The 17,233-nt window shown below is 53.5% G+C and overlaps 1 protein-coding gene across 7 annotated transcripts; it reads right to left on the reverse strand.

Moving 5' to 3' along the window:
• Positions 1-347: 347 nt before the first annotated feature.
• On the reverse strand, positions 348-15,812 carry CARD19 (caspase recruitment domain family member 19). 7 transcript variants are annotated; one of them, XM_080819639.1, is made up of 7 exons: positions 15,599-15,715; positions 8,419-8,578; positions 5,001-5,143; positions 3,236-3,389; positions 2,100-2,159; positions 1,845-1,916; positions 1,131-1,407 (listed from the first exon to the last, which is right to left on the reverse strand). In XM_080819639.1, the coding sequence occupies exons 3-7, from the start codon at positions 5,097-5,099 to the stop codon at positions 1,292-1,294; spliced, it is 501 nt and encodes a 166-aa protein (XP_080675765.1). In that variant the 5' UTR covers positions 5,100-5,143; positions 8,419-8,578; positions 15,599-15,715; the 3' UTR covers positions 1,131-1,291. The 7 variants fall into 7 exon arrangements, with proteins under 7 accessions (XP_080675767.1, XP_080675762.1, XP_080675761.1 ...); XM_080819636.1 differs by lacking the exon at positions 8,419-8,578 and having other exon boundaries at positions 1,122-1,407; positions 15,599-15,808; XM_080819635.1 differs by lacking the exon at positions 8,419-8,578 and having other exon boundaries at positions 1,129-1,346.
• Positions 15,813-17,233: the final 1,421 nt, after the last annotated feature.

The raw sequence follows: 17,233 nt of genomic DNA on the forward strand, positions 1-17,233 counted from the left end.
GCCTAGGTCCCCAAGATGAGGATGAGGGACGTGGTGCAGTCAAACCCCAGGCTGCTGAGAGGAAGGCATGAGGAACCAGAGGCCAGGACCTCAGATGGCACAATGACGTTTTTCATCTCTAAAAGTCCATGGGGCGCCTGGGTGGCTCAGTGGGTTAAAGCCTCTACCTTTGGCTCAGGTCATGATCTCAGGGTTCGGGGATCGAGCCCCGCATTGGGCTCTCTGCTCAGCGGGGAGCCTGCTTACCCCCCCTCTCTGCCTGCTGCTCTGCCTACTTGTGATCTCTCCCTGTCAAATAAATGAATAAAATCTTTAAAAAATAAAATAAAATAAAAAATAAAAGTTCTAATAGGTTCTGTGGACTTTTATTCTCCGAGCTTCTGCCTGGAATCTGGAACAAGATCTTGTGCTCATTTCCAGGCTCTGCCTGGAGCTGTATCCATCAGAGCCACCCCAGACCCACTAAGCCCAGGTCCTCACCTCCTGGCGGGGAGGGCCTCCATTCCCAGGACACAGGGGCCGGCAAGGCCAGGTGGGGCCCAGGACTGGGGTGTCCGCTCCGGTGACTGGATGGGGACACATCATGGAAAGGGAATGAGGACAGTGGTGAAGCCTGGACCCCCTCACATGCTGGGTCCCCCTTCTCCTGGCCAAGTAACCTGTTTCCTCTTCAGGAAAGCAGAGAAGCAGCCCCCACCTGCTGGGGCACTGGGTAGAAGGAAGTGAACATGTGTGGGCACTGAGACTTCTTGGGGTGTGCGGCTGGTGCCCCTGGAGACCCAGGGCAGTGCCCCCACCTAGCCTTCCCACCTGGGGCTGGGGCTGGGAAAGGAGAGAGGATGGGAAGGGATGGGTGTGGGGGCAAAGGACACACCAAGCAAGGACGGCAGAGGGGCTCGACGCGGGAGAGGTGTGCTCTGGACAGAAGCTGTGGGAAGGGGCAGGGGAGGGAGAACAGGGAACACGGTGGGGAGACGGTGGGGGGTGTGAGGGGTGTGTGGGGGGTGGGCGCTGAGGGCCAGCAGGGGCCGGGAGGACAGCCTGAGCAGGACCTGGACCCTGGGCTGGTTGTGGGACACCAGGCGTCCTCAGGGTCAGAATCATCTAGAAAACACCCCTGAGAAAAAAGACAAGACTCCAACATTTAATATTGTTGAGCACCTTCATCAGGCGAAGGCAACTTTCTTTAAAAAAGTATAAATAGTGAAAAACAAGCATTTAGAAAAGAAGTGGCGGGCCCCTGGGCGGGCGGGTGGGGCTTCTTTGGTGGGTGGTGGGCAGGCAGAGGTCGTCAGAGCCCTCCCAGGTCATCTGTGAGGAAGGCCAGCAGGAAGCGGCTGACGTGCCTGTCGACGATGACAGGGGAGAAGCCCAGGACACGCCGGGCCCCCGGCAGCACTTTAGGGTCTGGAAGACAGGGTGGTTTCAGAAACTGCCACCAACAGGCCTTCTTAGCCCTATAGCCGAGTGACAGGGGGTGTCCCTGCCAAGCACGGCAGTGGTAGGCCCGGCATGGCAGGAAAGGGGCAGCAGCTGGCATGCGGGGCCACGGGCCTCCCGTCCATTTGTCAGGGCTGAGCCACAGAGGGGCCAGAGGTGGGTGCCCTGCTCCAGGCCCGCAGAGGACAGGGCTTTCTAACCCCAGAGCCCAGCTGTGCTCTGCCTCCTGTCGGGATGTCATTCCCAGCCCCCTGGGGGTGGTGGGCTTGAGAACCAGGGCACATTCCCTCTTCCTCCTGGGCCCTGTGAGACGGGCCCTGCCACTGTTCCACTGCACAGGAGAGGAAACTGAGGCACGGGGAGGTCAGGGACTCAGTGCTTGGGCCTGGCCAGGCAGTACCCACCTGGAGGGCAGCAGTAGACGAGGAGCGCCAGCCCTGCGGCCAGGCCGAGGCAGGCCAGGAAGGCCACGGGTCCTGGGGACAAAGGGGACAAGTGAGCAAGTGGCTGTCTGAGCCTGGCGGACGGGGCACCCCAGCAAGCACCCTGGGGCCCGTGCAACGGGAAGTCAGGACCAAGCCTGACTTGGAAAGGAACAGCCCCTGAGGCAGAGACAGAGCCCTGGGAAGGGATGGGGTGGGGGACGCGGAGGCGGTTACCCCTGTCACTGAGCTCGCGGCCCACGGTGCCTGAGTCTAGCTCTGTGCAATCTGAGTTCTCTGGAAACAAAAGCACAGGGCTCGGTTAGTGGGGGGCGGGCCAGAGGAAGGGGGTTGCCCCGCCCGCCGGAAACCAAGGGCCTGCTCAGGCTCCTTCCCCCCAGCCCTGGGGGCCCCCGGCTGGGCAGGACCAGGCTGTAGGGGCACCCAGTCTTCTGGGCTGGACTTGGGGGAGTCAGCACCAGAGAGGGGACTGGGGACAAGCCTCATGGAACCCTGAGTTTTGGGTTTCCTTCTGTCCACTTCCTGAGACCCTGAGGGTGATGGGGTGGGGGCCACTGTCCCCTGCGGATGCAAGATGAACACCCGCCTGTCCCAAGTCTGATGTCCACACGAGGGCAGGGAGCGTGCTCTCCCCAGAACTTCCCGGCGGGCACCTGCCAATGGCCTGAAGCTGGAAGGTGCGTGACTCCCAGCCAGGCTGTGGGGCCCCCCCAGTGGCTGGCATGATGCACAGGTCCTGGGCCAGAGCTTAGGGCCCAGTCCTGCCGCCCACCCTCAGGTCAGGGACACCAGCCCTGGGTCCCAGCTGAGCATCCTGGGGTGAGCGGGTGAGCCACCCTGTCCCTTGGCCTCCAGGTTCACATCAGAGGATTGAGGGACAGCAGCCCCTGCTCCAAGAGACCAGGCCACAGAGGCCTCAGGATTAAGCCACCATCCCCACCCATGCCTCCCCTATCGCCAACCCAGCAGCTCGGAGGGTCCCTCGGGACTCTCACGCCTCCTGAGCACGCAGGCAAGACCCTATAAACCAACACACGTGCCCTGGACCCGCCATCTGAGCCCCAGACTGTTCTACAGAAACCCCACGCTGCAGGGATCCCCCTGGGCATCCTTGGTTGTGGGGGCAGCCTCGGCTTCTGCACCGTTCACTCAAGGCTGGTGCTTGTCACACAAGCCTATGGATTCCCGGTGCCCTGGGCCAGAGGGAAGGGCAGGGCCACGTGCATGAGATGCTACCTTCTCTGCAAACACTGGGCCAAGAGAGACAGAGATGACGATCTCTGAATCTGAACACTGCCTCCTCTGGGGGCCACTGTGGAGACGGCACTGGGTGAGGGGCTGGGCATACTTACGCAGGGCGAGCCGGCTGGGCAGATGGCTGTGCAGGGGCTGGGCGTGGATGTACAGGGCCCGGTAGAACTCCTGGCAGTCCCGCTCACCGCTCCGCTGCAGATGACCCAGGAGGTCGCAGAGCCGCACGCGCAGGGACGCCTTGGGGTTCCGGAACTGGGGGTAGAAACGGTGCAAGAGAAGGTCAGGCTGAAGGGGCAGGGCCAGGGTGGCTGGGGGGCTGAGAACACCTAGAGGAGGCAGCAACTGACTACCCCAGACTACCCAGGGTCGCAGCCCAGCCACGCTGCAGTCACAGCATGGCCACTGGGCCGTGCACACCCTCCTTGCAGAAGCCAGACACAGCATCGAGAAGGACAGTGGTGACATTTTTCCAACTGTTAGAAACTGATGGCTTGCTGTGTGACTTTGGCAAGTCACTTTACCCCCTACAACTCTGTTTCCTCACTTCTAAAAAGGGTGTAATAAACCCAAATGGTAGGGTCCTCACAGGGAATCAATGAGATGATAGCGTAAGTGGTAACTTCCAGTAGTTTATGGTCTACAGGAATGTGATTCGAGTTTTTAAAGACCAAGGGTTAAGGGACGCCTGGGAGGCTCAGTCAGTTAAGCATCTGCCTTCAGCTCAGGTCATGATCTCAGGATCCTGGGATTGAGTCCCACTTCGGGCTCCCTGCTCAGTGGGGAGCCTGCTTCTCCCGCTGCCTGCCGCTCCCCGTTTCTGCTCTCCCCCCTCCCCTGACAAATAAATAAATAAAATCTTTTAAAAAGTTTAAAAAATAAAAAATAAAAAATAAGGGTTAAGCAGAAAAAACCAAGCTCTTTTGATGTGTTTGATGGAGAAATGCATGGTTCTAAAGGTCAGTGAACTGGGCACTTGGCCTGGGTCCCTGGGACCTGGCGGCTGTGGCCTGCTGCTGCCACCTGGTGGCAGTATTCCATTCCACTTAGAAAGAAAATTGAACCAGAAACTGCAAGGCAAAGACAAGGGTTTGGCAGGAGCCACGGAAACTATGAGGAACGGAATAGTGTGGGTGGGCATAGGCAGGAGTCTCCCTTTTTCTCTATAAACGTCTGAAACTTTTCAAATTCAAATTTGTACACAATATATTAGACTTTTAACTATAATAATAAGGTATAAAGTTTACCCATGCTTTTTAACTTACTGTATACTTTCACATCTTAAGCTTCTGAGCTAGTAGCAGGGCCCATGGAGATTTCAGCTGTCCCCAGGAGAGGCCCCAAACCCTGTGGACAGCCCTGCATACGGCACCATTGCCCGGCACCGGCAGCGGGAGCCGCAGCTCCAAGAGCAGGGCTCACTCAGTCACCCAGCTGGAGGGGAGCCCTGCACCCCAAAGCCCTTGTCCCGAGGGGGAGTCAGAGAAAGGGCAGTGCAGGCAAAGTGCACCCACTCTCCCTCAGTGTCCCCGAATGTTTGTCCATTTTTGAACCTTTGCAAGAGGCAGGGGCAGAGCCCCGTGGCACTGGTCTGGAGCCTGGCCAGCAGCCCTGCTCCTCGCCCCCCGCCCCCCACGCCACTCCTAGGCCTGTCATGTGTGCGGGCATGCCGTCCTGTCTCCTGGGGTGCTCCCGGCATCTGTGGAGGACCGCCAGCAGGCCCCGATGACACAGGAAGAGACAGAGGCTTGCAGAGCTGATGTTCGGGGCCCAACGTCACTGCAAGGAGCCGGGCTTTCACCTCCAAGCTGCCCTGCCCCCAAGCCTGCTTCCTCCCAGTCCAGGGGGGAAGGGCCCCCCCATTACCTTCTCTGCATCCTTGTTGCTGAGTATCTGGGGGTAGTAGCGGTTCAGCTGGAGGATGATCCTGTCCACCTGCTGCTCACTGAGGCGTCCATGGCCCATCAGGAAAGGTGTGTCCTGGACCAGCCGGTCACAGTAAGTCTGCTCTGAAACAGCAGGGAGCATGGAGGGCCTGAGTCAGCATGGCTGGGGTGGGGGGTGGGGCACCTGGTCCCCCACACCACACACAGTGTGGTCTCTGGGTCCCTTGGAGGCACATCAGCTGTGAGCACCTGGACAACTGCTGACATCCCGCCTGTGTGGGCTACGCACAGCCTGGATCCCCACCCTTGTCCTGCTGCCCCCCATTAGAGATGGGGTGCACTAGTGCGCGGGAATGGTCCTGAGGGCTCAGAAGCAGAGTAGAGACTCTGCCCCTCTCTTCTATGCCTGAGAGCTCACTGCAGAAGACAGAGAGGCCAAGTGCGCTCTCCCTCTGGAAGGGCCCAGCAGCTCTCACCGCGGCTCTCACAGGGACAGGAGTGCAGGGTTCGGGGGGCCTGTGCTGGCATGGGTGTGCCCACCCGTGGGCCGGGGTGCTTTTCCTTTTGTTGCTTTTTTCAGGACCATCCGTAAAGTCGCACTGTGAACCTTCTCTGGCATTAAGAATGCTCTTTAGAATACCAGGCCTCTAAAGACCAGAGGTGGGTCAGTGGTTGGTGGGAAGCCCAGGATCCCCAAGGGAGAGTCCCGATTCCACAGCATCAACCACCTGATCAGGTGCACCAGCCTCTCGAGTAGTGGCGGTCCGTCCCCCCTGCCGATGGCCAGGGGCTGGGCACAGACCCCACAGCACAGGAGGGGAGTGCGTGTACGTGACTGGAATTAACTCGCTCTCCATTCAATTAGACGGTTATAGCTTGAGGATGTTATACGTAATTCTTATGACAACCACAAAGAAAACACCCACAGAATATAGACAAAAGGAAATAAAAATGTGTTACTACAGAAGGTCAACCAAACAAGAAAGAAGGCAGTAGTGGATGAAGGACAAGAAACCTCGAAGACACCAGAAAACAAAGAGCAAAAAGGCAGAAATTAGTTATTCATTAACACTAATTACTGTAATTACTTTAAAGGTAAACAGATTAAAGACACAGATTGGCAAAATGGATTTGTGACGTTGTGATTTAGAGTCAGAAATATATAGGGGTGGGGCGCCTGGGTGGCTCAGTGGGTTAAAGCCTCTGCCTTCAGCTCAGGTCATGATCCCAGGGTCCTGGGATGGAGCCCCGCATCAGGCTCTCTGCTCAGCAGGGAGCCTGCTTCCTCCCCTCTCTCTCTGCCTGCCTCTCTGCCTACTTGTGATCTTTGTCTGTGAAATAAATAAATAAAATCTTAAAAAAAAGAGAGAAATATATATTAGGTCTTCATCCCAATTCCTGGCACAGAGCTCCTAAGACCCTTGGAATTTCCTAAGTGATGAGCCATGAAGGGAAAGGGTGCCTTTTGTTGTTTGAAAGAAGCCCCTTGCAGCCTCAAATGACTTTGTGTGAATGGGGTGATCTTTTGAAAGCCCCTAAAGAACCACAGGATGCGAGCCGGTTGCCAGTGAAACCGAGCACAGGGTCGGAGGCCTGGAGCTTCGGTCTCACAGAACCCTGAGCTCTTGGGAGGGGAGCGTGGCTGAAGGCCAGTGAGGTCAGTGATTTAATTAATCATGCCTACTTAAAAAAAAAACAAAAACAACAAACCCTGCATAAAAACCCAAAAGGTGGGAGTCTGGAGAGCTCCCAGGTTGCTGAGCACATTGGAGGAGCTGGGCAGGTGGACGTGGAAGCTGTGTCCCTTCCCACATACTTTGCCCCAAGCGTCTCCTGTGTGGAGGGTCACTTTTATCCTTTCAAATATCCTGTGTAATTGACTGCCCATAGTGCCTACAGTGTTTTCCCAGGTTCTGTGAGCTGCAGCAAATGACTGAACCAAAAGGGGGTCATGGGACCCTCGAGGTACAGCCAGTCCGTCCAAGGCATGGTGGCAGCTGACCTGGGGACCAGCGTCTGCAGTGGGGCACTGTACAGGACCGAGCCTCTACCAGGTGGAACCGGAGGCCATCCCCAGGGAGACGGGGTCGGATGTGAGTCGAACTAGGAGACACAAAGCTGGTGTCGGAGGGCTGCTCGATAGAGGGGAGACCACACATCCAGTGACCAGCAGCGTCAGGGGTCCTCAGGAATATGAGTTCTGGGGTAGGAGTAGAGGAGAAACAGAGATCTTTTCCCTCTCGGGATGAAAAAAATATGAATCAACCATACGCTGTCTCCAAAAGACTCAGATCCAAAGACACAAACAGGCAGAGAACAAGAACAGGAGAACAGGTGTCGCAACAAATGATGCCCGAAAGAGCAGAAGGGCTCCCCGGACAGGAGGCAAGATAGGCTTTGCATCACAGACGGGTACAAGAGACACAGAAGTACACCCTCTGTTAATAAAAGGGTCGATTCGCCAGGAACATCTAACACACACATGCGCCAAATATCAGAGCCCCCAGATAACAGTAAAGGTTTAGGAATAATGAGTAACAAGAAGAGTTAGAGACGTTGGTGCCCCAATTTCAATAACAGAACAGAGGGAACCGCAGGGCTGAGCTGCAGTATAAACCAGCCACAGCTCACACACACAGACACACAGACACACACACACACGGACACGCGGACAGTCCACCTACCAGCACAGGCACGTCGCATGGCACTGTGCTTTGCAGGCGCCGCGTTTCTACAAACCCAAGGTCTGCGGCAACCCTGTGTGGAACGAGTCTATCGGCTCCCCTTTCCCACCAGTGACCTTTTGCTTCATGTCTGTGTCACATTTTGTTAATTCTCACAATTTAAACTTTTCATTCTTCAAACCTTTTCATTATTATTATAATTGTTATGGCGATCTGTGATTAGTGATTATGACTTGCTGAAAACTCAGATGATTGGTAGGATTTTTTCGCAATAAAATATTTTTAATTAGGATACACACATTGTTAGACCTACGCTACTACAAACTTCACAGACAGCGATATAGTGTAAATGTAACTGTTACGCGCATTGGGAAACCAGGAAATTCACTGGACTCACTTGATTGCAGTATCTGCTTTATTGTGGCGGAACAGTTATTTATTGTCTGGAAGCAAACCCACGATAGCTCTGAGGTGGGCCTGTACACATTCTTCTCAAAGGCACACAGAACATTCCCTGGGACAGACTGCAAAATAAATTTGGCTACAAAACAAGTCATAATATATTTTAAAAGACTGAAATCATACAAAGGATCTCTTCTGATCACATGGAATAAAGCCAGAAATCAGTAACAGAAGGAAAACTGGAAAATTCGCAAGTGAAAGTGAAACGACGATGGAGTGAAAGAAGAAACCACAAAGGAAATAAGAAAATACCTTGAGGGGCACCTGAGTGGCTCAGTGGGTTAAAGCCTCTGCCTTCGGCTCAGGTCATGCTCCCAGGGTCCTGGAATCGAGCCCCGCATCGGGCTCTCTGCTCAGCCAGCAGCCTGCTCCCCGCCCCCCGGCCCCGCCTGCCTCTCTGCCTACTTGTGATCTGTATGTCAAAAAAAAAGAAATAAAATCTTTAAAAAAAGAAAATACCTTGAGACAAGTGAAAATAAAAATACAACACACCAAAACTTAAGGGGTGCCAGGAAAGCAGATGGGAGGAGGACATTTAGGGTGTAAATGCAAATTTTACAAGAGAAGAGAGATCTCCAATCAACAACCTTCCTTAATGTTACACCTTTAGGAAGCAGGAAGAGAAGAGCAAACTAGACCGAAAATGGCAGAAAAGAGGAAATAACAAAGATTAGAGCAAAGACAAATGCAATAGAAAATAGGAAAAAATAAAGGAAAACTTTCCAATGATCTTTGGGAAGATCAACAAACTGACAAAAACCATCAGCTAGACACACAAAGAAAAAAGACTCAAGTTTCTAACATCAGAAATAAGAGTAGGGAAAGACTACCAATCACACAGAAATAAAGCAGATTACAAACAGATACTATGAAAATTTGAGCACCAACAAATTGGACAAACGAGATGAAGTAGACAAATTCCAAACACAAATACAGAGAAACTCTGAATGGACCTCTCACTAGCAAGGAGGTTAAATTAGAAATCAAAACTGTCCTCACCAACGGAAGCCCAGAACAAGATGGCGCCACTGGTGAATTCCGTGAAACATTTAAATGCCAATACTTCCACAATTTTCCAAAAACAGAGAGGAGGGAATACTTCCTAACTCATTCCATGAGGCCAGCATTACCCTGATACCAGAATGAGACAAGGAGACAAGACAACTACAGACCAGTATCTCTTACAAATACTGATGCCAAAATCCTCAACAAAATACTAGCAAACTGAATTCAACAGCACATTAAAAAGGTGATGCAGCAGAATACCAGGATGGTTCGGGGCGCCTGGGTGGCTCAGTGGGTTAAAGCCTCTGCCTTCGGCTCAGGTCATGATCCCAGAGTCCTGGGATTGAGCCCCACATGGGGCTCTCTGCTTGGCAGGGAGCCTGCCTCCCACTCTCTCTCTGCCTGCTTCTCTGCCTACTTGTGATTTCTGTCTGTCAAATAAATAAATAAAATCTTCAAAAAAAAAAAAAAAAAAGAATACCAGGATGGTTCAACATACGATCATCCATCAGTGTAATACATTACATTAACAGAATGAAATAAAACACACACACACACACATAACCCACCACCATCTCAAGCCATTGGACAAGATTCAATACTCTCCCGATTAAAGAAAAAAACTCAATAAATTAAGAACTGCAGAATATTTCCTCAATATTATGAAGGTCACGTATGACACGCCCACAGCGACCATCATACTCGGTGGGTGGCAGACCGAAAGCTTTTCCCCTACGACCAGAACCCAAGCAAGATGCCCACCCTCGCTGCTCCTATTCAGTGTAGCACTGGGAGTTCCAGTCAGAGCAATCAGACCAAAAAAGGATATAAAAGTTACTCAAATGAAAAGGAGGCAGCAATGCTATTTCTTTTTTGCAGATGACATGATTTTATATATAGAAATCCCTAAAGACCAAAATTAATCAACAAATTCAGCAAAGATGCAAGATACAAAATCAATACACAAAAATCAGTTGCATCGCTATACACTGACAATGAACAACCCAAAAAGGGAAATAAGAAAACAATTCTATTTATAATGGCATCAGAAAGAATAAAATACTTAGGAAAAATTTTTGCCAAGGAGGTGAAAGACCCGTACACCGAAAACTCAAAACATTGCTGAAAGAAATTTAAAAAGATACAAATAAATGGAAATACACCCTCCTTTCATGGATTGGAAGATTTAACGTTGTGAAGATGACAATGCTCCCAAAGCAGTCTATAGAGCCAGTGTAATTCTTATCCAAACTCCATGATGTTTCTTGTTTTTCATCCTAAAAGGGACCTATATAGCAAACACCATCCTGAAAAAGAAGAACAAAGTTGGAAGACTCACAATGGTTTCAAAACTTACTGCAATGCTGCAATGATCAAAACAGTGTGATACTGGCATTAGGACAGACATACAGACCAATGGAATAAAACAGAAGGAAATCCTATTTTGAGTGTGTGTGGGGAGGTGGTGTGAAGAAAAGACAACTCAGGATGGGAGAAAATATTTGCAAAGCTTATATCAGATAAGCTGATATGTAAATATATATAAAGAAACTTTATATAAAGTTTTTTATATAAAGAATTATAAAGAACTCCTATCATTCCGTAACAACAACAACACCACCATAAATAACGCAATTCAAAAATGGGCACAGGACCTGACCAGGCACTTCTTCAAAGAAGACGTAAGAGAACTACTGAACACAAGCCAAGATGCTCGTAGTCACTCATCCTGAGGGAAATGCAGATAAAACCACAATGAGAAAGCACTCCACACTCAGGACAGGGTACATACACAGAGTTCTGTATGAACAGGCCTGGGGGACTGTACCATGAGGCAGACACTCTGTGCAACAGGAAAGTCAAACACAGACTTACCCCACAACCCAGCAATCCCACTGCTGGAGATAAGCTCCATCCGAGTAACGGAAAGCGGGGACTCACACACCCGCACGCCCGTGTTCATAGCAGCATTATTCACAGCAGCCAAAAAGCAGAAACGACCCAAGAGTCCACACACAGAGGAATGGATAAATGAAATGTAAATGCACACAGTGGAATATGACACAGGCAGAAAAGGGAAAACACCTCTAAGACGTGGATGCTACAACCCGGAGAACCCTGAAAACACGCTAAGTGATATAAAGGCATCAAAGGACAAATAGTATATGATTTCCACTTACATGAAATATACAGAACAGCAAATTCCAGAGGGAAAAAGTAGAACAGTGATTACCAGAAGCCGGGGGCAGGGGAGGAAGGGAGTCACTGTGTAATGGAGACAGAGTTTCCCCTTGGCGTGAAGACGAAGTTCTCGGAGCACAGAGGTCTGATGGTTTCACAACACTGTCCATGTACAGGATGCCCATGAAATGTGTAAACCGGTCAATTTTATCTTCCATACATAGTAACACACACACACACACACACACACACACACACGTGAATGCATAATTGAACGGTGGTTCTGTTTAATCAGTTTTATTATGAAATTCAGGCATAAAAAGAAAAGACCTCTGGAGTCACATAAAAGCAAGGAGAAAACTGCAATGCATATTGCTAAGGGAAAGAAGCCGGTCTGCAAAGGCAACATACTAACTATATGATATTCCAGAAAATGCAAAACTATGGGGATGGTAGAGAGAGCAGAGGTCACCAGGGCCAAGGCAAGGGCATGGATGAATGGGCAGAGCCCAGGGGATTTTTAGGGCAGTGAAACTACTCTGTAGGATACTGTAGTGGTGGACATAGGACACTATGCACTTTTCAAAAGTCATAGAATGTGTAAGACAGGCATGAACTAGAATGTAAACTGCGGTTTTCCGTTAGTAACAGTGTATTAGTATTGGTTCATCACATGTAACAAATGTACCACATTAATGTAAGATATTATTAATGAAGGAAATTGGGTTGGGGGGAAGAATATGGGACTCTATACAATCTGCTCAATTTTCTATAAACTAAAAAGTCTCTAAAAATAAAACATATTAATTAAAGAGAAATCCTACTTGTTAAATTCCATTCTTAAATTTTATTTTTTTTAAAGATTTTATTTATTTATTTATTTGTCAGAGAGAGACACAGTGAGAGAGGGAACACAAGCAGGGGGAGTGGGACAGGGAGAAGCAGACTCACCCGTGGAGCAGGGAGCCCACTGCAGGGCTAGATCCCAGGACCATCTGAGCTGAAGGTGGACGCTTAATGACTGAACCACCCAGACACCCCTCCATTGTTAAATTTTAGAGAAAAAAGTGGAAGGTATAGAAAGCAGATGAATCCCTGGGTCCAGTGCAGTTACCTGGGAAGGGGCATGAATGAACTTTCTAGAGCGATAGAAACATTTGACTTCACCGGGCCTGTGGTGGTATTTCTAGGGATGTATACATTTGTCAAAATTTATAAATTTTATAAAATTATTCATTAAAAATAAGTGCACTTGTTGTGAATAAATAATCTCTCAATAAAGTTGATTTTTAAAAACGGGGTCATTGGGGCTCCTGGGTGGCTCAGTGGGTTAAAGCCTCTGCCTTTGGCTCAGGTCATGATCCCAAGGTCCTGGGATGGAGCCCCGTATCAGGCTCGGGCTCTCTGCTCAGCAGGGAGCCTCCTCCCTCCTCTCTCTCTCTCTCTGCCTGCCTCTCTGCCTACTTGTGATCTCTGTCAAATAAATAAATAAAATCTTAAAAAACAAACAAACAAACTAACTAACAGGGTCATCATGTGGGAACAAGAAGGGTCTTCTCCCTTATTTCCACCATGGGGCCAACTCAACAGACCACGTCTTCCTCATCTCTTTCTCCTGCTGCCACCTCATCCAGGCTGGTCTTTCCCCCTCAAAAATATGTATTTCTAACCTCTGAATCCTTCTAGGCCCTGAAAGTCTACCTGGAAGATGGACTCATCAGCAGCCCTACCATGGTGAGGAAGCTGCCCACAGGGCCACCAGAAGACCTGCCAGGGCACATGGGAAGGACCCCCTGGTCATGCAGCTTCACCACTTGCAGCCCCCCTGATTCAAGTGTTAAGGACAGTGGCCACAGTTCATGGTGTGTGCCCCATGACCAGGCAGTCTATAGCTCTAGGCATATACCTTCATCGTTCCATCAGCTCTGCAACTCGAGCAAGACCACCAACCCCCCATTTCCAGATGGGGAAACTGAGGCATAGCAAAGAGATACGGTATCTGCCTAAGACCAGCTAGGGTACCTGCCAGCTAGGGAGTGAGGACGGTGGTTGGACCCACGCATGGTTTTGTGGCAACCACTTGACATCCGGACTTCCCACTTATCTAATTATCACACTCATTAACTGAACAATTAAGCTGCAGCAAGTCTGTTCCTGGCCTGGCCCCAGACTGTTCTGCCCCGTGCTGCCTCTGCAGTGTGTGCACGGGGCAGGAACACAGTAGGCACTCACTAAAGAACTTTGGAATGAATGGATGTAGCCCTAAGGCCCAAGTCCCAGGGCTACCTGTGGACTGCGGACCGCATGCTGCATTGGCTCCCCCTGCTGCAGCCGCCAGCATGAGTCACCTGGCATGGTGGCAAGCCTAGGGCTGAAGCTTCCTCTGGTGGCTGGAAGCTGTGCACTTAAACCACACCCAGAGGCCCACACCCAGGAATGAAAAAGCACAGAGAGAAAATGACTTTGGTCCCAGGTCCTGATTGATAGTCTTGACAAGTTTTTATAAGACAGAGGGGGATGTTCTGGCAGAAAATCCAGCAGGACTGTGGTTTTTTTGCCAAGTCCCACATCCCCCACCTTTGTGGACAGCTGGTGCCAAGACCACAGACACCCCCAACCCCTTACCTGGCACTCAAGGCCCTGTGGGAGATGCCCCACCTGTCCTCACCCCAGGCCCCTGAGCCATCCTGCAGAACAGCCCCCAATGGCACCATACTGCCCGGGACACCTGCCCAAGGATGAGGACATGTGTTCTGGGGTTCCTCCCTGGCTAAGTGGTGCTCAGCTCACTGTCCTCCCCTGAGGAGGCCTTGCTGAGTACCCCTGGCTCCTGTCCCTCCCAGAAGCCCCACCTGTTTCAGGGCCAGACCTGGCCTCAGGTGTGGAGCTGAGAGGGCTCACTCCAAAGCACACCACAAGGCGGGGCCTGATTCCACAGCAGTAGGAACAGCCGTAGTGACACCTGGCTGGCACTGGCCCTGGGCCGATGCATCGGGTCCAGATGCTCATCCGGCAGCCTGTCATGGTGGCCCCAGAAGCAGCACAAGGCAGGCGCCCCGTCAGTGCGCAGGGACAGCGAGCCAGACACTTCATGCCTGCAGCCTTGCAAAGGCTGCCGGTTTGACCCTCCAGGGCCTGAACTCTCTGGGCCTCAGTTCCCCACCCCAAAAGTGGAGGGCTGTGATGGGAAGGACGTCTAGAGGCTCAGCACTCAGACTTGGCTATGAGAAAGGGGCAGGTGGCGAGGCTCCCACAGGACCTTGAGAGGGCCTGGGCAGGACCCAGGCCTAGTTCTGCCTCTGCCACTGACCACCCACGGGCAGCCTGGGGCTTGGCACCTGTCCAACCTGAGCCTTCATTTCCTCCTCCACAAAGACAGGATATCCTGCAGCAATTCTGTATGGGAGGCACCTGAGTGTAGGTGCTGGGAAGCAGCAGCCACAAATAAAAAGGTTCCAAGAAGATGACAGGGGCATGGGAGGCAGCTAGGGTCACTTTTGACTTAGGCGGGGACACTGTGGTCCTAGAAGACACCAGGTTCCAGCCCCTGAAATCCTACTTGGGGGACTCCAGTGAGCACGGGGAGACAACGGGGACTTCTGGACCATCCCTTGAGGTGGAAGAGTGGGGCCCTTAGGAAGGAGGTGTGTGGGAGCAACAGCGTTCCCGGATCAGGCTGTCACGGGGTCCCTCGCCAACCCATCACCATCACCGGGTGTCTCCCACCGAGAAAGTTCCACAGAGCAAGGTGGCCCTGCTCAGCTGGGACCAGAACGGAGTGGGTTCTCCAGTCCAAACAGGCTCCGGGGGCATGGCAGGGAGCCCCATCCTGGGAAAAGAAGCTGGAGGGGTAGGGGCGCCCGGCGGGGTCTGTCCCCCGGCGCCTGTCCCGGGATACTGCAGAGTCCCACCGGGACGCCCCCCTCTGGATGTCAAGTGGTTGAGGCTGGAGGGGCTGCAGCTCCTCACAGAAGTGCAGGAGGATCCCGGCCCGCGGGACCCCCTAGCGCCTCCCCCGCCCACAGGCGCGCTCCAGCCCCGCCCCCGCGGGTCTCCCAGCCCCAACCACGGCCCCCGGCCTGGCGTTCGCCCGCCGACCCGCAGGCGGTCACGAACCAAGGTCACTCGGCCGCGCCCGCGAGCAGGTGCGGCCGGGGCAACGTCGGGGAACCGCACCCTGGGGTCCACCGCAGCTGCGCGCCCGACCCGGAACGGCAGGCAGGACCCCCGCCCGGCCCGCGCTCACCTGTCATGGCGGCGGCACGGCGCGCGCCCGGCCGGCCCCGGCCCGTCCCCCTGTCGCCGTCCGCCGGTCAGGATGTCGGTTCACCACCGCCCGTCTCGGTTCGCCCCGCCCCTTCCCGGAGGGCCCCGCCCCCCCCGCAGGCCTCTCTCTCCGGCGTCGGCAGCGTCCCGGTCGCGGCCCAAACCCGCCCTCACTGAGCCCGCCCTTTCCCGTTATACTCCGCCCCCAGCGTCGGCGGCGTCCCCTCGAGGGCCTTAAGCTCCGCCCTCTACGCCCCGCCTCCTCCCGCGGCGGCTGCCGCGCAATCCTGAGTTTTCGGCCCCGCCCCTCGCTGCGACCCGCCCATCCCAGGCGCTCGTGGCGCCTCTCCGCGGGTGCCAGGGCTCTACGCCCCGCCCTCACTGAGCCCCACCCTCGCTGACGTTTGTTGTCACTGCCGTAGCCCTGAGCCACGCCCCCCACTGGGCCCCGCCCCCGCCCGCTACAGGGGCCTTCTGGAGTCTTGAGCCTTGCTTACACCTGCGTAAGGTACCGGATTCTCTTAAGTCCTTAGCTCCGCCCCTAACTGAGTGCCGCCCCGTCGTTCCTTTCCAGGGTAGCCCTGAACCCCACCCCTCATTCGAGCCCGGCCGCCAGACCCGGCACACCCTCCACAGCAGCAGACGCCCGCCTCCTGGCCCCGCCCATGATGGCCCCTCCCCGCGATGCATCCGCCCGCGACGGATCCGCCCGTGCTGCCCCCCCCCCCACACCTGCTCCTCCGGAGCGCGGCTGGACGCAGCTTGCAGCCCCGACCCTCCGCCAGACCCCACTACCGGAATGAGGAAACTGAGGCTCTGAGAGAGTAAGTGACTTACTTAAGGTCAGGCAGGTCAGGCTGTAGAAGGTTCAGGGGAGAAGCCAGAAATAACCGTGTCACCTGAGTGAAGCAAGCCTCTCTCGAGGACCCTGCCCGCAGAAGAGGACACCAGCCTGGCAGTGACCATGACTAGGAGCTCTTTGCCTTGCCTGAGCCTCAGTTTCCCTAGCTGTAAAATGGGTGACCTCACGCAGCTCTCTCCTTCCCGCTCAGGGAGCCACAGCCCCACAGGTGAGTGAGCTCTGCTCCCAACTACGAGATGGAGAGCTGGCTGGGGCAGAACCTGGGGCCTTCACACGGCCACTGCGACAGGGCTTGGGTCTTCCTTGGTTCCTTCCTTGACTGTGCTGGCCTTTCCACATCGGAGGTTCTAATCTGCCACTCGGGGCCTAACCCAGAGTTCACTTCACCAAGAGCACAAGGGTGCTCCACTCCCCAAGGCCCATGCACCCCCACCCCCACCCCACCTGTGCCTCAGCTGTTCCCCGTAAAACAGAGCCAGGACTGCCCATCATGGGTGGGTGTGCTGGGGGTGTCCAGGGAATGGATTGGAAATCCAAAACTCGTGGGCCTGGTTTTGCTGTTCTCTGCACGGGAGTTGCCCTATCCCCACACACTAGCGAATTCTGTGGGCTTCCCTGGGAGGCCCAGGCTGAGGGACGGCAAGGGCAGGGTCCCCAGGGGCAGGAGAGTCATGGGTGCCCCTTGGGGTCCCTCCTGGCCTCTTGCAGGCCTGTTTCCCACCCATCTCTGGGCCCCAGGTGCTCCTCCCACAG

Source organism: Martes martes (assembly GCF_963455335.1).
Source record: "Martes martes genome assembly, chromosome: 12".
In the NCBI taxonomy this organism is placed as follows: Eukaryota; Metazoa; Chordata; class Mammalia; order Carnivora; family Mustelidae; genus Martes; species Martes martes.

Coding starts and splice junctions, on each gene's coding strand:
- CARD19 (XM_080819635.1), bottom strand. Junction 2,160..3,235: donor GCCCAGCCGGCTCGCCCTGC/GTAAGTATGCCC, acceptor TTTTGTTTCCAG/AGAACTCAGATTGCACAGAG. Junction 1,347..1,844: donor CGTCTACTGCTGCCCTCCAG/GTGGGTACTGCC, acceptor CATCGTCGACAG/GCACGTCAGCCGCTTCCTGC.